The 21,803-nt window shown below is 42.7% G+C and overlaps 1 protein-coding gene across 1 annotated transcript; it reads right to left on the bottom strand.

Annotated features, from left to right (window-relative positions):
* Window positions 1-270: 270 nt before the first annotated feature.
* LOC125102394 (peptidyl-prolyl cis-trans isomerase NIMA-interacting 4-like) lies at window positions 271-820 on the bottom strand. The gene has a single exon (XM_047733584.1). It carries the CDS (start codon window positions 818-820, stop codon window positions 452-454), a length of 369 nt encoding a protein of 122 aa, XP_047589540.1. The 3' UTR covers window positions 271-451.
* Between the last annotated feature and the right edge of the window lie 20,983 nt (window positions 821-21,803).

The following is a 21,803-nucleotide window of genomic DNA, read 5'->3' as shown; positions in this document are numbered from 1 at the left end:
GGCTCTACACTTGGCTGGGAGCCTGCTGGAGATTCCTTCCCTCTGCAACCCCCACTCCCTGTTAACTATGCATTCTCTCTGTCTCTTTCAAATAAATAGTCTTCTTAAAAGACCTAGTTTAAAAAAAATCACATGCTTATGTTTTCCCAAACAATATATTGATGAGTTTTGTTCTTGAAATGTATTTAAATGATGTCATATTATAGGTCACGTGTGGTACAGCATCTGTTGATGACTTGTTCTTTCACTCAACACTAGAATTCTAAGATTGAGTCGCCGATCTGCTGCCTCCAGATTATAGTTCAGCCATTTCTTTTAGTGTAACTATACCATAATTTATTATTTTTGTTTCTGTTTTTTTTTCAGAAAAGAGAAAAACAATTTTATTTTTTAAATGATTTTAGTTTTTCATTTTTTGGCCACTATATTTTTTTCAGTCTTTTGTAGAATTTTATTTTCTCCTTTCAGTCACCATAAGATGATATCCAAATTTTATTGTAATTGGAGGATCTATAAACACAGACTTACCCAGCCCACTCATAGGCAAGGCAAATGCTGCTTCTGGAAATGGTCCCACCATGATACCTCTGGTCACCCCTTTGCCCAGCTCTATCTTCATGACAGCCACTTCATTGGATATCTTTCCAGACTTTAACTTTTCCGTGGCTCCCATGGTTTTCCCTTGTTTTTTACATGGAAAGTGTCTGACCTTTACTGCATCGTTGCCACATTTGGGACCCTGAGCCTTCTTGTCAGAAGAACGACCACTCCGGGAGGTAGCTCCACTTTTCCCTAAACTGCTTTTTCCTTTGGGCAGCATCTTCAAAACTTGCAGCTGAACTGCCTATATATATATATATATATATATATATATATATATATAATAAAAATATATATTTATTATATATATAATAAAATATATATTTATTATATATATTATATATAAATATAATATATATTTATATATTTAAAGATTTTATTCATTCATTCGACAGACTGCGGTCACAAGCAGACAGAGAGGCAGGCAGAGAGAGAGGAGGAAGCAGTCTCCCTGCCGAGTAAAGAGCCCGACATGGGGCTTGATCCCAGGACCCCGGGATCACGACCCGAGCCAAAGGCAGAAGCTTCAACCCACTGAGCCACCCAGGCACCCCAGTATATATATATTTTTTAAGGTTTTATTTATTTATTTATATATTTGACAGAGATTGAGAGAGAGAGACACGGCAAGAGAGGGAACACAAGTGGGGGAGTGGGAAAGGGAGAAGCAGGCTACCTGCCGAGCAGGGAGCCTGATGCAGGGCTTGATCCCAGGACCCTGGGATTATGACCTGAGCCGAAAATGACTGAACCACCCAGGTGTCCCAGGATTTATAATTAATTAATTAATTAATTTGTCAGAGAGAGAGGGAGAGCACAGAGGGAGCAGTGGGCTCCCCGCTGAGCAGGGAGATGGGCATGGAACTTGATCCCAGGACCCTGGAATCATGACCTGAACTGAGCTGAAGGCAGATGCCTAACCGAATGAGCCACCCAGGTGTCCATGCCAGTATTATTATTTTTTTAATTGAATTTGATACACATGCTACCCTAATTTCAGGTGTATAATACAGTGATTCAACTTCTCTATATGTTATGCTATGCTCCCCATAAATGTAGCTGCCATCTTGACCATACAACACTGGGTGTTTGTTTGTTTTTTTTAAAGATTTTCTTTATTTATTTGAGAGAGAGAGAGAATGAGAGACAACACGAGAGGGGAGAAGGTCAGAGGGAGAAGCAGACTCCCCACGGAGCTGGGAGCCTGAAGTAGGACTCAATTCCAAGACTCTGGGATCATGACCTGAGCCGAAAGCAGTGGCTTAACCAACTGAGCCACCCAGGCGCGGCAACCATACAACACTGTTAACAATACCATTGACTATATGCTATGTGCTGTACCTTCCATCTCCTTGACTTACTCATTCCATAACTGTGAAATGAATAACTGTGCCTCCCACGCCCCTGCACCCCTTTACCATCATTTACTTTTTGTTCTGTTGGTGGACTGTGGTTACTTCTCTGTTCTTCTGTTTTTGTTTTCACGATATTGGAAAACGTATCCGTGAACCATCATTCAAATATATTTAAACCAAAATTTTCAGAGGGTATCGATTTAGGAGTAAAATTATTGGAATTTTGAATATACATACATAATATAATAAGTATAACAATATGCTGCAATAAAAGTTATATGAATGTGGTCTCATCCCCCCAAATATCTTACAATGTACTCCTCCTTCTACTTGTGTTGATGTGAGATGATACAGTGCCCAGGTGATTAGATGAAGTCAGGTGCATGATGTGGGCATTGTGATGAGGCAGTAAGATACTCCTGACCCGACAATTTGTCAGTAGGAGGCTCGTCTGCTTCCAGATCATGGTTAACCACAGACGACTGAAACTGTGTAAAGGGAAACACCATGAGTAAAGGGGGGCGGGCGCTATGTATTTCTAGGTACCATCTATTTTTCTTGCCCTTTCAAATTGTAGAATTTATTTTTATTTTATTTTTTTTAAGATTTTTATTTATTTATTTGAGAGAGAGAGATCACAAGTAGGCAGAGAGGCAGGCAGAGAGAGAGAGAGGAAGGGAAGCAGGCTCCCTGCTGAGCAGAGAGCCCGATGCGGGACTCGATCCCAGGACCCTGAGATCATGACCTGAGCCGAAGGCAGCGGCTTAACCCACTGAGCCACCCAGGCACCCTAGAATTTATTTTTTTTTAAAGATTTTATTTATTTATTTGACAGACAGAGATAACAAGTAGGTAGAGAAGCAGGCAGAGGGAGAGGAGGAAGCAGGCTCCCTTCTCCCTGCTGAGCAGAGAGAACAATGTGGGGCTCAATCCCAGGACCCTAAGATCATGACCTGAGCCAAAGGCAGAGACTTTAACCCACTGAGCCATCCAGGCGCCCCTTTTAGTTACATTTAGTTACATTTTGAAGACTTTTTTATTGATGTAAAACTTACATAGTAAAACGCACAAATCTTAAGTATAAACTTAGTGACCTTGTGCATATGTTTTATTCCTGTAATTACCATACAGAAAAAGATCTACATAGAGCATTTCTAACACACCAGAAGGCTCTGTCATGTTCCTCCCAGTGAACAATGCCAAAGAGAATCACTGTTCTGACCTCTATTACTACGTATTAGCTTTGTCTGTCTGTATATGGTTGTATTTTCTCTGTCCCTTTTTTTTTTTTAAGATTTTATTTATTCATTTGACAGAGTGTGCACAAGCAGGGGGAACAGCAGGCAGAAGGAGAGAAGCAGACTCCTCACTTAGTAGGAAGCCCGATGCAGGACTTGATCCCAGGACCCTGAGATCATGACCTGAGCCAAAGGCAGCCACTAATCTGACTGAGCCACCCAGGCACCACTCATTTGTTTTCTTAGATTCCAAATATGAGTGAAATCACATGGTGTTTGTCTTTCTCTTTCTGACTTACTTCACTTAGTATGATACCCCGTAGGTCTATCCATATTGTTGCAAATGTCATGATCTCTTCTTTTTTTCTGGCTGTGCATGTGTGTGTGTGTATACACATATACTTACATATGTGTAAGTATACATACATGTAAGTATACACATATGTAAGTATGTATGGATCACATATATATTCGTATCTATGAAATATTACATATTATATACATATTATGTACATATGTAACATATATCATACATATATAACTATACATATATACTTATATGCACACATACACACACTACATCTTTCTTATCCATTTGTCTACCAATGGGTACTTGGATTGCTTCCATATTTTGGCTATTGTAAATAATGCCACAATAAACAGGTGTGCACATATCTTTTTGTATTAGTGTTTTCATTTTCTTTGGGTAAATATGCAGTAGTAGAATTATTGGATCATATGGTATTACTCTTTTAAATTTTTTGAGAAAGCTCTATGCTTTCTCAAGCAACCATGGTGGCTGCACCAGTTTACATTCTTCACATCCTCACCAACACTTGTTATTTCTTCTCTCTCTCTCTCTCTCTTTTTTTAAGATTTTAAAATTTATTTGAGGGCACCTGGGTGGCTCAGTAGGTTAAGCCTCTGCCTTCGGTTCAGGTCAAGATCTCAGGATCCTGGGATCAAGCCCCTCATTGGGCTCTCTGCTTGGTGGGGAGCCTGCTTCCTCCTCTCTCTGCCTGCCTCTCTGCCTACTTGTGATTTCTCTCTGTCAAATAAATAAATAAAATCTTAAAAAAAAGATTTTTTTATTTATTTGAGAGAGAAAGAAAGAGAGAGAGAGAGAGAGAGAGAGAGAGAGAATGGTGGGGGGGGAGGGGCAGAGGAAGAGCAGGCTCCCCGCTGAATAGTGAGCCCGATATGGGGCTCGATCCCAGGATCCCAGGATCATGACCTGAGGTGCAGGCAGAGACTTTAACCCACCGAGCCACCCAGGCGCCCCTTCATTTACATTTTCATAATGATTAGTGATACTGAGCATTTTTTCCTGTGTGTCATAGCCTTTCCAAACTTTGTACTTTTTAAATCTTATCTCACTGTTTCAGTGCTCTGGTACAATGTTGAACAAAAGCAGTGGTAGTATCATTTTTCCTGATTCTAAAAGGAATGCTTTTTTCTATTAAAAGTAATATTTGCATGGGGGCGCCTGGGTGGTTCAGCCAGTTAAAAGCATCCAACTGTTGATTTAGACTCAGGTTGTGATCTCAGGGTGGTGAGATCAAGCCATGTGTTGGGCTCAGCACTGGGTGTGGAGCCTGCTTGAGATTCTCTTTCTTCCTCTCCTCTGTCCCTCCCCAGCCCCCTCCCCCAAATATATATATTTGCTAAATGGTTTGGCAAAACTTTTTTTTCAGATTAAGAAGCATCCTTTTATACTTCTTTTGCTATAGAATATTTTATAGATTTTTAAAAAAAGATTTATTTATTCATTTGAGAGAGAGCTCACATGAGTGGGAGGAGGGGCAGAGGGAGAGAGAGAATCCTCCCAGGCCAAGCAGGGAGCCTGACACAGGGCTTGATCCCAGGATCCCGAGATCATGACCAACCTGAGCCAAAATCAAGTTAGATACCCAACTGACTAACCACCCAGGTGCCCCTAGAATCATATACCATTTCTTTCTTTTCTTTTCATTTCTCTTCTTTTCTTTTTTGATTTTATTTTTTCAAGTAATCTCTACACCCAACAAGGGGCTTGAATTCACAACCCTGAGAGTCCCCTGCTCCACCCACTGAGCCAGCCAGGTGTCCCTCAAAACACCATTTCTGTATGTATTTGAGAAGATGATATGGTTTTTCTCCTTAAATATGGTGTGATTAATTGTGTGCATGGATTTTTTAAAAAGATTTTATTTATTTATTTGGGAGAGTGCAAGAGGAGAGGGGCAGAGGGGAAGGGGCAGAAGAGGAGGAAGAGAAAGGGAAAGAACCTCAAGAAGACTCCCTGCTGAGTGGGGAGCCCATGTGGGACTGGATCGCATGACCCCAAGATCATATCCTGAGTCAAAATCAAGAGTCAGACACTCAGCTGACTGAGCTACCCAGGCACCCCTGGATTTTCTGATATTAAGCCATTCTTGTATAAACCCAACCTGGTCATTAAAAAAAAATTCTTTTGGGGCACCTGGGTGGCTCAGTGGGTTAAAGCCTCTGCCTTCGGCTCAGGTCATGATCCTAGGTTTCTGAGATTGAGCCCCGCATCCGGCTCTCTACTCAGCAGGGAGCTTGCTTCCTCCTCTCTGCCTGCTTCCTCCTCTCTGCCTGCTTCTCTGCCTACTTGTGATCTCTGTCTGTCAAATAAATAAATAAAATCTTTAAAAAAAAAATTCTTTTGGGGTGCCTGGGTGGCTCAATTGTTAAGTGGCTGCCTTCAGCTCAGGTCATGATCCCAGGGTCCTGGGACTGAGCCCTGCATCCATCGGGCTCCCTGCTCAGTGGAAGGCCTGCTTCTCCTTCTCCCACTCCCCTTCCTTGTGTTCCCTCTCTCACTGTGTCTCTCTCTGTCAAATAAATAAATAAAATATTAAAAAAAACATAAAAAATTTAAAAATTCTCTTACGAAATTTAGAATTAAAGTGGATTCCTTGGGGTGCCTGGCTGGCTCAGTCAGTGGCGAACATGTGACTCAATCTGGGGGTTGTGAGTTCAAGCCCCATGTTGGGTGTGGAGATTACTTAAAAATAAAATCTAAAAATAAAAAAAAAGAATAAAGTGAGGGGCGCCTGGGTGGCTCAGAGGGTTAAGCCTTTGCCTTCAGCTCAGGTCATGATCCCAGGGTCCTGGGATTGAGCCTCACATGGGGCTCTCTGCTCAGCAGGGAGCCTGCTTCCCCTTCTCTCTCTGCCTGCCTCTCTGCCTACTTGTGAGCTCTCTCTGTTTGTCAAATAAGTAAATAAAATCTTAAAAAAAAATAAAGTGAAGTTTTGTTTTGTTTTCAGATTTTATCTGAGACCGAGAGAGTGCGTGAGCATATGTAAGTGATGGGGGGGGGAGGGACGTAAGTGCTGGGGAATTGGAAGAAAGGCAGGGAAGCCTTTCCCCACCCCTTCAACCCCCCCCCCACCCGGCCAAGAGGAAACTACCCTTAAAAGCACTTTACACCACCCTAGAGGGAACCCTCCACCATTTCCCATGCGATAGATAGATAGATAGACAAATAGACAATAGATAGATAGATGACAAAAACCTGATGGCGTAACAGGCTCCTGGAGGGCTAATCCAATTAAAAATCCCTAATCTTAGAAACAACAGTGGTGATCCTCTTGGGTCCCCTCCTTCTTTGGGAGCTTTGTATTCTATCACTCAATAAACTTTCCTTTGCTGCCCATCATTCTGTCTGGTTTATGTCTTCATTCTTCAAAATGGCTTGACCAAGAATAGTGGGAACTAAAGGAGAGAAGATCCCGTAAAACCTGGAGCCCAACATGGGGCTTGATCTCAAGACCCTGAGATCCTGACCTGAGCTGAAATCAAGAATTGGGACACTTAACTGAGCCACCCAGGTACACCATAACATGGGGGTCTTGCAGACAACATAGTAGAGTTGTGTTTTTTGGTCTACTCTAACACTCTTATGAACTTTTTGTTGTTGTTGTTGTTTTAAAAAGATTTTATTTATTTATTTGACAGATCACAAGTAGGCAGAGAGGCAGGCAGAGAGAGAGGGGGAGGCAGGCTCCCTGCTGAGTAGAGAGCCCGATGTGGGCCTCAATCCCAGGACACTGAGATCATGACCTGAGCTGAAGCAGAGGCTTTAACCCACTGAGCCACCCAGGCGCCCCTCTTATGAATTTTTTTGCTAATATTTTGCTTAGGATTTTTTATGTGTGTTTATGGGCAAGATTGGTCTCTCAACTTTCCTTTCTTACACCATCCTTGTATAGCTGTAGAATTTCAATTATATCAGCCTCATTGAATGGTTAAGGGAATGTTGCTTTCCTTTGTATCTAGAAGAATTTATGTAAGATTGGAATAACCTTAACTGTTTAAAATTTGGAAGACTATCTGCATGTATTGGTTTGTGTGTGTGAAGATTTCTTAATCTACAGATTAAATTACTTTTATTTTTTTATTTTTATTTTTTTAAAAGATTTTATTTATTTATTTGACAGACAGAGATCACAAATAGGCAGAGAGGCAGGCAGAGAGAGAGGGAGAGGGAAGCAGGCTCCCTGCTGAGCTGAGAGCCCGATGCGGGACCATCTCAGGACCCTGAGATCATGACCTGAGCCGAAGGCAGTGGCTTAACCCACTGAGCCACCCAGGCGCCTCTACTTTTATTTTTTTAAAGATACATTTATTTTAGAGAGAAGGAGCATGCCAGCGTGAGTGGTGGGAGGGGCAGACAGATGGAGAAAATCCTTAAGTGGACTCCCTGCTGAGAGCAGAGACCCCAGCATGGGGTTTGATCCTTGGACCCCAAGATCATGACGGGAGTAGAAACCAAGAGTCAGACACTCAACTGACTGAGCCACCCAGGTGCACCTAAATTATTTTTTTTTAAGTAGGACTACACAAACTTTCTATTTCTTCTTGAATTAGTTTAAGTTAAATTTTCCATGAATTATTTCATTATGTGTTTCCCAATTAAATAGCATAAAATTGTTTATAATATTTTAGCTTTTGAAATGTTATTGTATTTATTTCCATCTTTTTAAAAAAAAGATTTTATTTATTTATTTGACAGAGAGAGAGAGAGAGAAAGAGATCACAAGTAGGCAGAGAAGCAGGTGGAGGGGGCGGGGGGAAAGCAGGCCCACTGCTGAGCAGAGAGCCCGAGGTGGGGCTTGATCCCAGGACCCTGGGATCATGATGTGAGCCAAGGGCAGAGGCTTAACCCACTGAGCCACCCAGGCACCCCTATTTATTTATTTCCATCTTATTTATTTTTTTCTTTTCCTTAATCTATCTTTCCAGAGGTTGTCAATTTAAATAGTTTTAAATACCCAACTTTTGGCTTTTAATAAATCCTTTTGATGATATATGTGTTTTCTAGTTAATGGATTTATTTTTTTCTTTATCATTTCCTTCCTTTTACTTTCTTTCAGTTTATTTTGTTGTGTTTTTTTCCTCATTTCCTTAGCTAGATGCTTAGCTCAACCACTTTTACTTTCTCAGTACAAGCATTTATGTTTTCCCCTGAGGACTAGTTTAACTGTATCCCATAAGTATTTTCAATAACATTCTTTGGGCCACAGTTGGGATTACTGGTCTAGATTGATTAATGGCAAATAAACTAAATTTGTTGAACACTTACTAAATATCTAAATATAGATTCCTATGGTAATCACCTTAGGATATGAAAAACCTGTAGCAGATGCTGTTGGCTTCTTTCCTTCTACCCATAACAGAGTAAATCTATTGCATATTTTAGTTAACGACTCATTCCCTGCAAGTTGCACAGACCTAATAATGTTCCCTGTTAAAAGGATCTGAGTTGATAGTAATGACAATGTCAGTAACAGGCAAGGAAGCAAGTGATCCGAAACACGAAACAATGAGGAATACTCTCGGCATCTCCCCCTGCAAATATATTTAAGTACCGACAGTTATATTGGGGGACATGACAGTTTTTTAAATAAATGTGCTTCTTAATTTTTTGTTTGTTCTCTACACTGGCGTGAAGGACAAACCAAAAACGATAGCTTATTAGTAAAATGAAAAGGAAAAGCTCTTTGGCCAGGGATAGCCTCAGTTCTTTGAACCATGTATTTTGGAGTAACTTCAGGGGGCAGCTTCTCATGTTTTGTGCGATTATGTTCAAGCTCTGAATCTATAATTTGTCTTAATCTTCCACGAACACTCCCTTGCCGCTATTTATTCTCTGCCATCCCACAATTTACTGAGATCTATATTGTGTGCGTATTGTATAGGCGACTAGGAAACTTTATAGAATCTTTTGTTATTACTGTTGAAATGACCAATTAAGGAATGAAGGAGGACTGTATTTATTTATATATCATGTGTATTTTTCAATCTTTTAAAATATCTTGTGTATTTTTTAAATTTTATTTTTATTTATTTTTATTTTTAATTTTTTAAAAAGATTTTATTTATGGGGCGCCTGGGTGGCTCAGTTGGTTAAGAATCTGCCTTCGGCTGGGGTCATGATCCCAGCGTCTTGGGATATGGGGGGGGCCCCCCCATCAGGTTCCCTGCTCAGGAGAGAGCCTACTTCTCCCTCTCCCTTGGTCCCTCCCCGTTCTTGTGCACTCTCGCTCTCTCACTCTCTCACTCTCTCACTCTTTAAATAAAAATATTTAAATGATTTTATTTATTTATCTGACAGAGAGTGAGAGCGCACAAACAGGCAGAGTGGCAGGCAGAGGGAGACGGAGAAGCAGGCTCCCCGCTAAGCAGAGAGCCCACTGTGCAGCTTGATCCCAGGACTCCAGGAAATTTTTATTTTTAAATAAATTTGTATTTAAAGTGTACAACAGACAAAAATAAAGTGCACAACACAATGATGAGCTATATGTATACAGTGGAATAATTGCTACAGTCATGCTCATTAACAGATCATCTCCTCACATGGTTACTGTTTCTGTGTGTGTGATGATAGCACCTGAAATGTACTCTTGCGGTACATTTCCATTATTCAGCACAGCGTTACTACGTCATCATGCTGTACATTAGCTTTCTAGACTTATTCATTGCACAGAACTGCAGATCTGTTCCCAGTATCTGCCCACTTCTCCACCTTCCTTCTCCTGGTAACTACTGTTATACTCTCTGCTTCTGTGTATTTGCCTTTTTTAGATTCCAAATATAAGTGAGATCATGCCCTTTTTTTCCTTCTGTGTCTGGCTTATTTCATTTAGTATAATGTCCTCCAGGTTCACCCATGTTTGTGCGAATGGCAGATATTATCTGCATGTTTATATTAGGTTGAGCCATATGAGACTGCTGCTATTTGATCATTTTTGACCTACAAAGATAGCGATTTCATATGGCTCAATCCTGTGTAATCAGAGCTTGAATAGAAGCAGATCTTATGGCATGGTCATTAAATTCCTTCTTCTGGTAAGAGAAAAAAATTGGGAAAAATAAAAGCTACCATGAGTAGTTGTGTCATATGTTAGTAACCTTAAAATTTACTGTTCCTAACTACTTAATGTTGAAGTTTTGAGAAGCCATTCAAGTTTGTTGGGGGCGGGGCAGGGGGAAGCCTTTGCTTTGAGCTAAAGGGGAAGATCAGTGGTGTTTCCAGTGCTTTGGCACACTAGTAGATGGGCTTTGTTTTCTTTTTAACATCTGAGAGGAAATGACAGATAATGGGAGTTGGAGGCAGAGCTGAAAGGATTCAGTATCACAAAGAACCAGGCTAAATTCACTCACTCACTCACTGTCAGGCAGCTTTAATTGTCATTCAAAGAAACAAGGCTATTGCTTTTTGAAAAATCTCTAACTCAGATGTTCCAGAGTATAAACTTACAATGTTGTTAATGCCGTCTGTCCCCTAGAACAGATTGGTTGTTGGGCTGTAGGACTCTCCTCCTTTCACATCACTTGTTTCCAGAATCTGGTCTTCATTCCCTTGTGTGTTTCAATAAGTCACACTGATGAAGTTCTAGAACCTAGGTGAGGTTCAGTGGGCTGAGGTCTGGAGCCGATGACCAAGAAAGAATTCTTGAGACTTCTTTGGTGCAAAATGGTGGTTTATTAAAGCACGGGGACAGGACCCGTGGGCAGAAAGAGCTGCTGCCCTGTTATCCTGAGGAGTGGCTGATTATATACACAGGCGTTGGGTAGGTGAGAAGAAAGGGGGTGATGTTAGCCTTTAAGGAATTTTGGAAGCAAGGTCTCTGGGACCTTGAGGGGCTAGCTATTGTTGGGAGAAAGGTTATTTATTACTAGTAGTAAAAATCTTCTTGTGAGACCCTTTAGATGTATATCAGGGGGCCATATGCTTGGGAATGATTCTCGACACTATCTTAGAGATCTAGAGATAAAGTTTCACATTTCTCCTATCAAGTGTTCTTGTTAGTGAGATTTGGGTTTAGAAGAAATTTAACTTTATTTAGGGCTTGAGGAACTGAGTTATTTGCTTCTGGAAATTGTGCTATTGATAAGGTAACTTCTTTGTTTGTAGATCTCTAGGACATTTGTAAACCAAGGGAGACTCCTGTCTTGTAGGATTGTGATTTCTGCAAGTTAACTATTTGTTTCTCACTTATGGCAGTCAGGGGTGCCTGAGGAATGTCACACACATTACCAAGGGGAGCGGGTGGAAAGGGGGTGCAAGGTGCCACCTTTGCTTTGTCCTCAGCCAGCCTCCTGCTCACTCATCAACACTGCCTTAGAAATTACGGATCTGGCATACCTGGGTGGCTCAGTTGGATGAGCACCTGACTTTGGCTCAGGTCATGATCTCAGGGTCCTGGGATCTGGCCCTGCATTGGGCTCCATGCTCAGTGGGGAATCTGCTTGTCCCTCTCCCTCTGCCTTTCCCCCCACTCATTCTCTCTCTCTCTCTCAAATACGTAAAATTTAAAAAGAAAAAAAGAAATGATGGATCTGATTTTTTCCATAATGAGGAAATGCTATCTCTATCTTCCCTTTACATAATACTTGACTCTCTTTTTAACCTTGACAAGCAGGACCCAGAACTTTGCATGTTGGTCAGTGAATGGGTTATATTCTGATAATTTGCCAAGACCAGACAGTGGGATCCGGTGAAACAGATAATAGTACTTATCAACATAACAAGCACAAAATTGGCTATTGGTGGAAACAAAGTAGCCTAAAAGATTTTGGTTTCTGGGGCGCCTGGGTGGCTCAGTGGGTTAAAGCCTATGCCTTTGGCTCAGGTCATGATCCCAGTGCCCTGGGATCGAGACCCCGCATTGGGCTCTCTGCTCAGCAGGGAGCCTGCTTCCTCCTCTCTCTCTGCCTGCCTCTCTGCCCACTTGGTTTCTCAGTATATGTTAACATATAGATGTGTGAATTTGGACAGTTACCTAAGCTGTGTTCCAGTTTCTGGATGTGTAAAAGGTAGATGGTAATAGTGGCGACCTCAAACAATTATTGTGAGGATTAAAGATAATCTGTACAAGGATGCAATGTTTAGCAAATAAAAATACAGAAAACCCAATTAAGTTTCAATTTCAGATGAATAACCAATACTTTTTTAGTATAAGTATGTCCAAATATTGCATGGGATGTGCATTCAGATTTAACTCCGGGGGCACCTGGGTGGCTCAGTCGGTTGAGTCTCCAGCTCTTGGTTTTGGCTGAGGTCATGATCTCAGGGTTGTGAGATTGAGGCCTGCATTGGGCTCCTTGCTCAACGAGGAGTCTGTCCCTCCCCCTGTCCCTCTGTGCCTCCCCGCCCCACCCAGTCCCTGCTCACGCTCACACACACTCTCAAATAAATAAATCTAAGGATTCATTTATTTGAGACTGAGAGAGAGCACAAGCAGGGGAAGGGGCAAGGGAGAGGGAGAGAATGTCAAGCAGACTCCCCACTGAACACAGAGCCCAACACAGGGCTTGATCTCACCATCCTGAGATCATGACCTCAGCTGAAATCAAGAGTCAGATGCTTAACTGACCAGGCCACCCAGGTACCCCATAAATAAATAAAATCTTAAGAAAAAAATTGGTGTGAGGCACCTGGGTAGATCAATTAGTTAAGCAACTGCCTTCAACTCAGGTCATGATCCCAGAGTCCCAGGTTCGAGTTCTACATCAGGCTTCCCTACTCAGTGGGAGTCTGCTTCTCCCTCTGACCCTCCCTCCACTCGTGTTCTCTCTCTTTCTCTCTCTCTCTCAAATGAATAAAATCTAAAAAAATAAAAAATAAAATAAAAATTGGTGTATATTAAAAAAAAATTTAACTGTGCAATGTATGCACTAGGATACCTTGAGAGACCAAAAGAACCCCCCAGATTGAAAATGTATTCTATCTAGGGAATCGGAAAGCTAACCAGCTAGTTTCGCTTCTGTATGAACGCTTGCTTTTTCGCGCGTGGGGGCTAACCAGCCAGTTCTGCTTCTGTTTGATTGCTTAACGCGCGCGTGGGTCCCCTAAACCAATCAGCTAACACCAAATATGCCTTTTTCAAATGTTCAAACTGTCAACCAATCGGCTCAGCCCCACCCAAAACTTGTTTGTACCTGTCTATAAAAACCCTGCACCTACCCAGCTGGGGACCTCTTAGCGTCACCGGCAATGGGTGCGCGGAGGTCCAGGCTCGAACCTGCAATAAATGACCCTTGCCACTTGGCTTTGACTCACGTCTCTGGTGGTCTTTTAAGGTGGGCGTATTACTCACCCGGCATCACAACCTGACACAAATAGCTATTTTCCATATCTCCAGCCAGGCTCTGGTGAAAGTGGGAAGGCACTCACCGGTCTCATCTAGCAGACTACTGTCCCAGTGTAAGATAAATGATGGTGTGCTCTCTGGCCGTTTACCTTTCTACCCCCTCCCACATGTAAACTCCAGGAGGGTGATAACCATGTTTTGGTTCTCTTTTCCTACCTTTATCATCTACTATCTAGCAGCATTTTGCACACAGCAGGGGCAGGATAAATGCTTATTAGAAAGAGATTCAGGTAAGAACCTGGTTAAAAACTTGGCCATGTCTTCTCACTGGCCACTGGTCAACACAAATCTTCTTGTCCAGTGAGTGAGAGGAGCTGGGGGCACGACGCTGGCTGTCAGCATCCACTGTAATTCTCCAGCTCCAGTTCACTTTATCTCGATTCCATTGTTACCCAGCAACAGATAGCTTGAGGCTGTTTCTCAAGGAGTCTTTCCTCTTGGGAATTGTGAATGCCGGCCACACAAGTATTCCATTCTTGTCCGTAATCTTCCTTGAGACAAGTGAATAAATGGATGAACAGAAAACAACAGAGTTCTCTGGAATGATGAGATGCTTATGAGCATGTACTCTGAAGCCAGGTATCTTGGATTCGAATCTTGGCTCTCTGCTTATTAGCAAGTGTGACTTTGGCCCCGTCATTTGACCTCAAGCCTCAGCTTCCTTAACTGTAAAAGGGGAATAAAAGTATACCTATCTTGGGGCGCCTGGGTGGCTCAGTGGGTTAAAGCCTCTGCCTTTGGCTCAGGTCATGATCTTAGGGTTCTGGGATCGAGCCCTGCGTCGGGCTCTCTGCTCTGCGGGGAGCCTGCTTCTGCCTCTCTGCCTGCTTGTGATCTCTGTCAAGTAAATACATTAAAAAAAAAAAAAAAAAGGTATACGTATCTTGAAGGAAGCTGAAAATTAAATGAGTTAATATATGTAAAGTACTTACTTAGGACAGTGCATGGCGTGTGGTAAGTAATACATAAACGTTAACAAAAAGAAAGAAAAAAAAGATGAGCTCCTGATTGCTGCTTACAAATAGGGCGTCTCGCCAACACCCTTCGGTGAACTGGACAGTTTTGTCACCCTTCCCTATGGCTTTTCTGTGCAAATGTAAGCTTCCTCTTGTACATGTCCAAGGCAGACCTTTGTCAAAAGCCCTTACACATGTATGAATGTTGTTCTTTCTTTGACAAGCATCCCGCTGGGTGGGGGGTGGTGGTAGTTGTGATCCTTTGAGAAGACAGTCCCTCGGTGCATACGGGTGCTCTCGGCCAGTGTGCTCTTCAGCCAAGGGTGCTGGCCAGGGGCTGGAATCAACTGAAAGTTCTTCCGGACATTCTCGCTAGATGGCCTTCATGGCAGAGGCTCCACGCATGCAGTCTTCATTGCTGTGCTTGGGTCTGGGCAGAAGCGAGGTGGCGGGGGAGTGGACAATGGGGAAACACAGAGCTAGGCCCCCTGTCTGTCAGCACACACACACTTATAAACATCTTTTCAGGGGTGTCTGGGTGGCTCAGTGGGTTAAGCCTCTGCTTTCGGCTCTGGTCATGATCTCAGGGTCTTGGGATCGAGGCCCGCATCGGGCTCTCTGCTCAGCAAGGAGCCTGCTTCCCTCTCTCTCTGCCTGGTTCTCTGCCTACTTGTGACCTCTGTCTGTCAAATAAATAAAAAACAAACAAAAAACTCTGTCTTTTCATTTTGAGGAACTGACTGGAACCCTGTAAGGAACTGCCTGAAAAGCAGCTGGAGGCCGAGGCAATGACCTTGAGCCGTGGGTCTCAAAGTGTGATAGCAGGATTATCATCTGTGGTAGCATCACGGAGGGACTTAGAAATGCACAATCTAGGCTCCTGCCCCTGACCTAGTAAAGGAGAAACTCCAGAGTAGAGCCCAGTCATCTTTTAACAAGCCTTCCGGGGGGATTGTGATACTTGGTCAAGTTTGAGAAGCACACACCCCATTTCTCTCCATCCCATGTTTTCTGTCCTCAAGTGTTGGTATTGTGCATGTGGTCTTCCCCCCGCCCTCCACCACGAGCCATCCCTTTTAATAAAAAGGGGCTGTTTAGGTCTCTCCAAACTGTTATGCTCACGTGAGCCCCGTTGTCTCCGAGAACCTGGGGAGGGGATTGGCGTTTTCTATCCTTGGAGATGAGCGATTGCAAAATGCTTTCTTTCCACAGGTGAAAATTAGATAATCAGGCCTAGTAAACCGGATGATAAGCACCTCGGGGTTTACAAAGCTTCACTCTCTCCAGGCACAAAAAAGCCCAGGGAAAGAAGCTGAGTAGCTTACCCCTGACGGAGGAGGTGACCCCAGGCTGCTCCAGCTGGAGAACCGAAAGGGCTGGAAGATGCATTGCTGTGCGTTCGTGAGACGTTCTGCCATTCTTCTCTAAGATTTAGCATCTGGTACTTCCCCCAGAGACTTTGGGTGTTTTCTGTGTGATCCTCTTGACTCATAGAGTGGAGTGAACCTATCATCTATAACTCTGCAGAGGAAATCCCTGAACCCACGTGGGTGGGCACGTAAGCACCGTCTGCCCTCCCACTTTGGGGAGGGGTGGGGGGGTGCTCCCTTCAGCTGCCCCCCCGGGAGGACTTGTTATGGCAGGAAGGGAACTGAGCCCAGAGGTGCCCTTTCATGGAGCTTTGAGCTATCGTTCTTCTATCCTGTAGTTCCTCTTGTTAGATTTACAGGTGAATACAATCCGAGGCAGAAAGTTTAATCAGCTTGTCAGTGGCTGATTTTTGTTTTTATTTTATTTTTTTATTATTTTTTAAAGATTTTATTTATTTATTTGACAGAGAGAGATCACAAGTAGATGGAGAGGCAGGCAGAGAGAGAGAGAGAGGGAAGCAGGCTTCTCGCTGAGCAGAGAGCCCGATGCGGGACTCGATCCCAGGACCCTGAGATCATGACCTGAGCCGAAGGCAGCAGCTTAACCCACTGAGCCACCCAGGCGCCCTGATTTTTGTTTTTAAAAAGATTTTTTTTATTTGCCAGAGAGATAGAGATAGGGTGAGCACACGTAGGGGAGCGCCAGGCAGAGGGAGAAGCAGGCTTCCCGTTGAGCAGGGAGCCCGATGCAGGACTCCATCCTATGACCCTGAGATCATGACCTAAGCTGAAGGCAGCTGCTTAATAGACTGAACCACCCAGGCTCCTTGATTTTTGTTTTTTGTACAGAAAAATGACAGTGAAGTAGAGCTTCCCTACTGCCTTGTGGGTTAATGATTGTCTAAAGCTATGGTGTCCCATACAGTAGCTACCAGCCACATGTAGTTATCTTAAATCATTTAAAATATAAAATTCAGTTCATTTGTAGTTACTACTTTTCAAGGGCTCGGTAGCTGCATGTGACTAGTGACTACCATATCAGAAAGTGCAAAATCAGAACATTTCCATCACTGCACTGGCGGTGCACTGGTCTAAAGTGATCGTTGTCACATTTTAAGTTGACATGTGTCATACATAAGCCATTTGAATCCTTCCCTTGTTTCCTTTGTCTCAAAGATACTGCCAAGAAAAAAGAGGGTAATGCTCAGACCTCCAGCAGACTAAAACACAGGTGTGAGAAAGATACACACTAGTTGTTTACCTGTGTATGTTTGTTCACTCAATTATTCTGTCAGTCGTGTGCCTCTATTACATCCTGAGTATGTTCTAGACGGTATAGGACATCTTCTAGGATATTTCCCTGCTCACAAGAAGCTACTGTCTAGAGGAGACAGACAAAAGGACAGGTCGCTGTAATGCAACAGGCTATGTTTTTAAAGATTTTATTTATTTATTTGAGAGAGTGTGAGAGAGAACATGAGAGGGGAGAACATCAGAAGGAGAAGCAGACTGCCTGCCGAGCTGGGACCCCAATGCAGGGCTTGATCCTGGGACTCTGGAACCACGACCTGAGCTGAAGTCAGTGGCTCAACCAATTGAGCCACCCAGGTGCCCCACAGGGTATGTTTTAATACGCCTGATGATATGAAGGGCTTTAAGGAAGTCAAAAGAGGAAATAAACATGCTGGGCCTGGCAGAACTTAGTGACAGTGGTATTTGAGCTGAAGCTTAAAGTTTGACGTAGGAGTTTGCCAGGGGACTCAGGCACCCAGCCACAGGAAAGCATATGCAAAAGCCCAGGGGCATGACATGGCTGCTGTCTGGGGGCTGGGCGGGGGTGGGGGTGTGTGGGGTGGGTGGGGGGTAGCTCACAGGTGGGGCCTGCATTCCTCATTAGCGGGTATTCCAGGCAGTCTCCTTCATGCCAGCTTGACTGTAATAAATCCTAATAAGGTTGGTGGGGGTGTGGGCACCTGGCTGGTTCAGCCGGTGGAGCATGTGACTCTTGATCTCAGGGTCCTGAACTCGAGCCCCATGTTAGGCAGAGAGTTTATGTATTAAAAAAAAAAAAAAAAGGCAAGCCCGGTGGGTCATGTAGCTGAAAGTATTAAGGTCCTTTATGGGCTTTGCACTCGGCCTAGCCCATGGTGAGTGCTCAACACTTCTTGATTTCCTGTTCTTTGCCTTGCACATTTGCTCCCATTTTCTGTTACCAAGTTTCTTTTTCTTACCTGCCTTTCCATAGTGTTTCTAAGTCTCTAGAAGTGACTGGTTTCTCATTTCCCTGAAAAAAAATTTTTATTTTTTATTTTTTTAAAGAGGGAGAGAGAAGGGGTGGGCAGAGGGAGGGAGAGAGAGAGAATCTTAAGCAGGCTCCTCCCAGCATGGAGCCCCACCCGGGACTCAATCTCACAACCCTGAGATCATGACCTGAACTGAAATCAAGGTCAGACCCTTAACTGGCTGAGCCACCCAGGCTCCCCACATTTCTTGGTGATTAAGTCTAACAAAATCTCACCCTCCTGGGGCACCTGGGTGGCTCAGTGGTTAAGCCTCTGCCTTCAGCTCAGGTCATGATCTCAGGGTCTTGGGATCGAGTCCCACATCGGGCTCTCTGCTCTGCAGGGAGCCTGCTTCCTCCTCTCTCCCTCTCTCTGCCTGCCTCTCCGCCCACCTGTGATCTCTCTCTGTCAAATAAATAAAAAAAAATCTTTAAAAAAAAAAAATCTCACCCTCCTATCTATTATGGGCTCATTGATACGGTCCTTTCAATAACAGTTAAAATGTCTACTTCAATTTATCTGCTTTTGTTCTCTTGCTAAGTTTTTCTCTTTCCTTTATGATATATGACCTTTCTGTATATAACTTTACAAAGGATGTCTCTGATTTATCAGTTACTGTCCACGACATCCTATCATAAGACAGCATTATAAATGGAGAATTTTTAGGAATAGCTTCATTTTTAAAAGGGCATCTCCTATCTGAATGACTGCGGGGATGTCAGTTGTGAGTAAATGTTCCAGGAAGTTCCACTCTTAATTCTGATGAATTAATAATAGGCACCTAATTCATCCTAGGTCACTTAACCGGCAGAGCAAGCATACAAATGGAGGTACATTCCAAGTGTCTGAGTATTTAAAAACTATAAATCAAGCTAACAAATAAATAAAATTTGCTCTATCTTCCTACATTGATAAATAAACCCTCATAATGACAGAAATAAAACATGCTTAAAGCAATTGCTTCTGTATGACGGAAAGTTGCTGAAATATGACTAAATCTAATGATTATTGTACATGTCTGAATGTCCTTTTGATGGGCTACTGATATTTGGGAAGACAAAAAAACACATAATTTATAAATGTTTCTGTCATCTGTTTTTCTTACTTTTACTTCAGCAAAATCACTGTGTTATCCGGATCTTTGGCAATGAGCTAAAGGATTGAAAATCAATATAATTGTGCTCAAATACTGAATATACATTCAGATGTATATTAAAATAAATACCAAACATAGAAAAATTTAACTTTTTGGAACGCATATATTAAATAATACTTTCTTCCAAAACATTCAAAATAACTAAGAAGAACAAATTATTGACTAATATCACATTTTAATAAAAATAAATCTGGCATTTTATTTATATTTTAAAAGATTTTATTTATTTTATCTTGAGAAAGAGAAAGTGCTCCTGTGCCTGCCAGTGGGGGGAGGGGCAGAGGGAGAGGGACAGATTCTTTTAGGCATGGAGCCCTACATGGGCTCAACCTCATGACGGTGAGATCGCCACCAGAGCCAAAACCAAGAGTCAGATGCTCAACCGACTGAGCCACCCACACGCCCCATAAATCTGACATTATAGATATATTTTTTGAAAAATTTAGTTAAATGCTATTGAATAGTTTAGTAAAAACAAAGCACTTTATTTATTTATTTTAAAGATTATTATTTATTTATTTGACAGAGAGAGAGACCGTGAGAAAGGGAACACTACTAGCAGGGGTAGTGGGAGAGGGAGAAGCAGGCTTCCCGCTGACACGGAGCCTGACATGAGACTTGATCCCAGCACTCGGATCATGACCTGAGCCGAAGGCAGATGCTTAATGACTGAGTCACCCAGGTGTCCAAAACAAAGTACTTTAAACTCTGGTGTTTGGTGTCGGGTATAAGAAATTGGTATCATGTTTCATGCCTGTTACAGCAAATTTATGAGTATGCAAATTTATGAGTATGATATTTAATATCATAAAGATGTTCCCTCGTAGTTACCGGCAGTTGTGTTGAATACCACCCCAAGTCATGAGAACCTCCAGAACCACAAATGAGAACATGAAGAGAAGCAAGAAAACGGGCTTTCAGCCCCGTGGGAAATTACAGTCTGTCATGCCAGAAACTTCCGTACTCACAGTATCTCAGAGGAAGGACTGACAAGTTAATTTGTTTTGTTTTTCTCTTACCTAAGTATTTGTGCCATTCGCATGCTTCTCACAACCCAAAGCAATGTCTTGTCTTTGACTTTGGCAGTAGCACAACCCGCTAACTGTCCTGGCATTTGTACTCAGATGCCTTTTGTCTCGAGTACAAAGGGTGAGAGGTTAGGGAAGCATTTTCCAGGGGCTTGAACAGTGTTGGTCACAGAGTACATGCATCCTGGTAGCCCAGGTGGTGAGGCACAGGCCAGGAGCCCCCTAATCTGGTCTAAGGGCAGGCTGAGATATGTCTACACCCTGTGTCGTGGTCAGTTTGGGTGGTTAGAACGTGATAGACTAGGTGTCTTATAAACCACAAATATGTTTTTCACAGTTTTGTAGGCAGGGAAGTTCAGGTTCAAGGCGACAGCAGATTCAGTTTCTGGAGGGGATGAGAGAGCTCTACGGAGTCTCTCTCTCTCTCTTTTTTTTTTTTAAGTTTTATTTATTTATTTGACAGAGATCACAAGTAGGCAGAGAGGCAGGCAGAGAGAGAGAGGGAAGCAGGCTCCCTGCTGAGTAGATAGCCGGATGCGAGCCTCAATCCCAGGACCCTGAGACCATGACCTGAACTGAAAGCAGAGATTTTAACCCACTGAGTCACCCAGGTGCCCCTCTTTTATTATTATTTTTTTAATTTATTTGAGAGAGAAAGATATCATGAGCTGGGTGAGAGGCAAAGGGAGCAGCAGATTTTCCGCTGAGCAGGGAGTCCAATGCCAGGCTCTATCCAAGGACTCTGGGTTCTTGACCTCAGCCGAAGGCAAATGTTTAACCAGCCGCCTTCTCCTCTTTTTTTTTTTTTTTTCTTTTCTTAAGTTTACCTGAAGATGGTATTTAAGCCTGAATTCTAAGCCACCCAAGAGTTAGATTTTTCCCTGGGTGTCTCCCATGTGTACACGGAGTATACATGTAAAAAACCCTTCTTTTTGTTTTTCTCTTGTTAATCCGTCTTTTGTTACAAGGGTCCTAGGCAAGAACTTAGGAAGATATTTTAGCTCTCCTACAGTATGAGTTTTGAAGGAGACACATTCAGTCTGTAACCCTCTGGGTCTGGAATTTTATTTATTAAAAATATATTACCTCAGGTCTAGGTGATAAATGAAACTTTAGCCTCCCAGAATTGTTTGTAAAAGATGAGTGATTTG

Source organism: Lutra lutra, chromosome 6, assembly GCF_902655055.1.
Source record: "Lutra lutra chromosome 6, mLutLut1.2, whole genome shotgun sequence".
NCBI lineage: Eukaryota > Metazoa > Chordata > Mammalia > Carnivora > Mustelidae > Lutra > Lutra lutra.
This window is presented reverse-complemented; position numbering and strand designations above follow the sequence as displayed.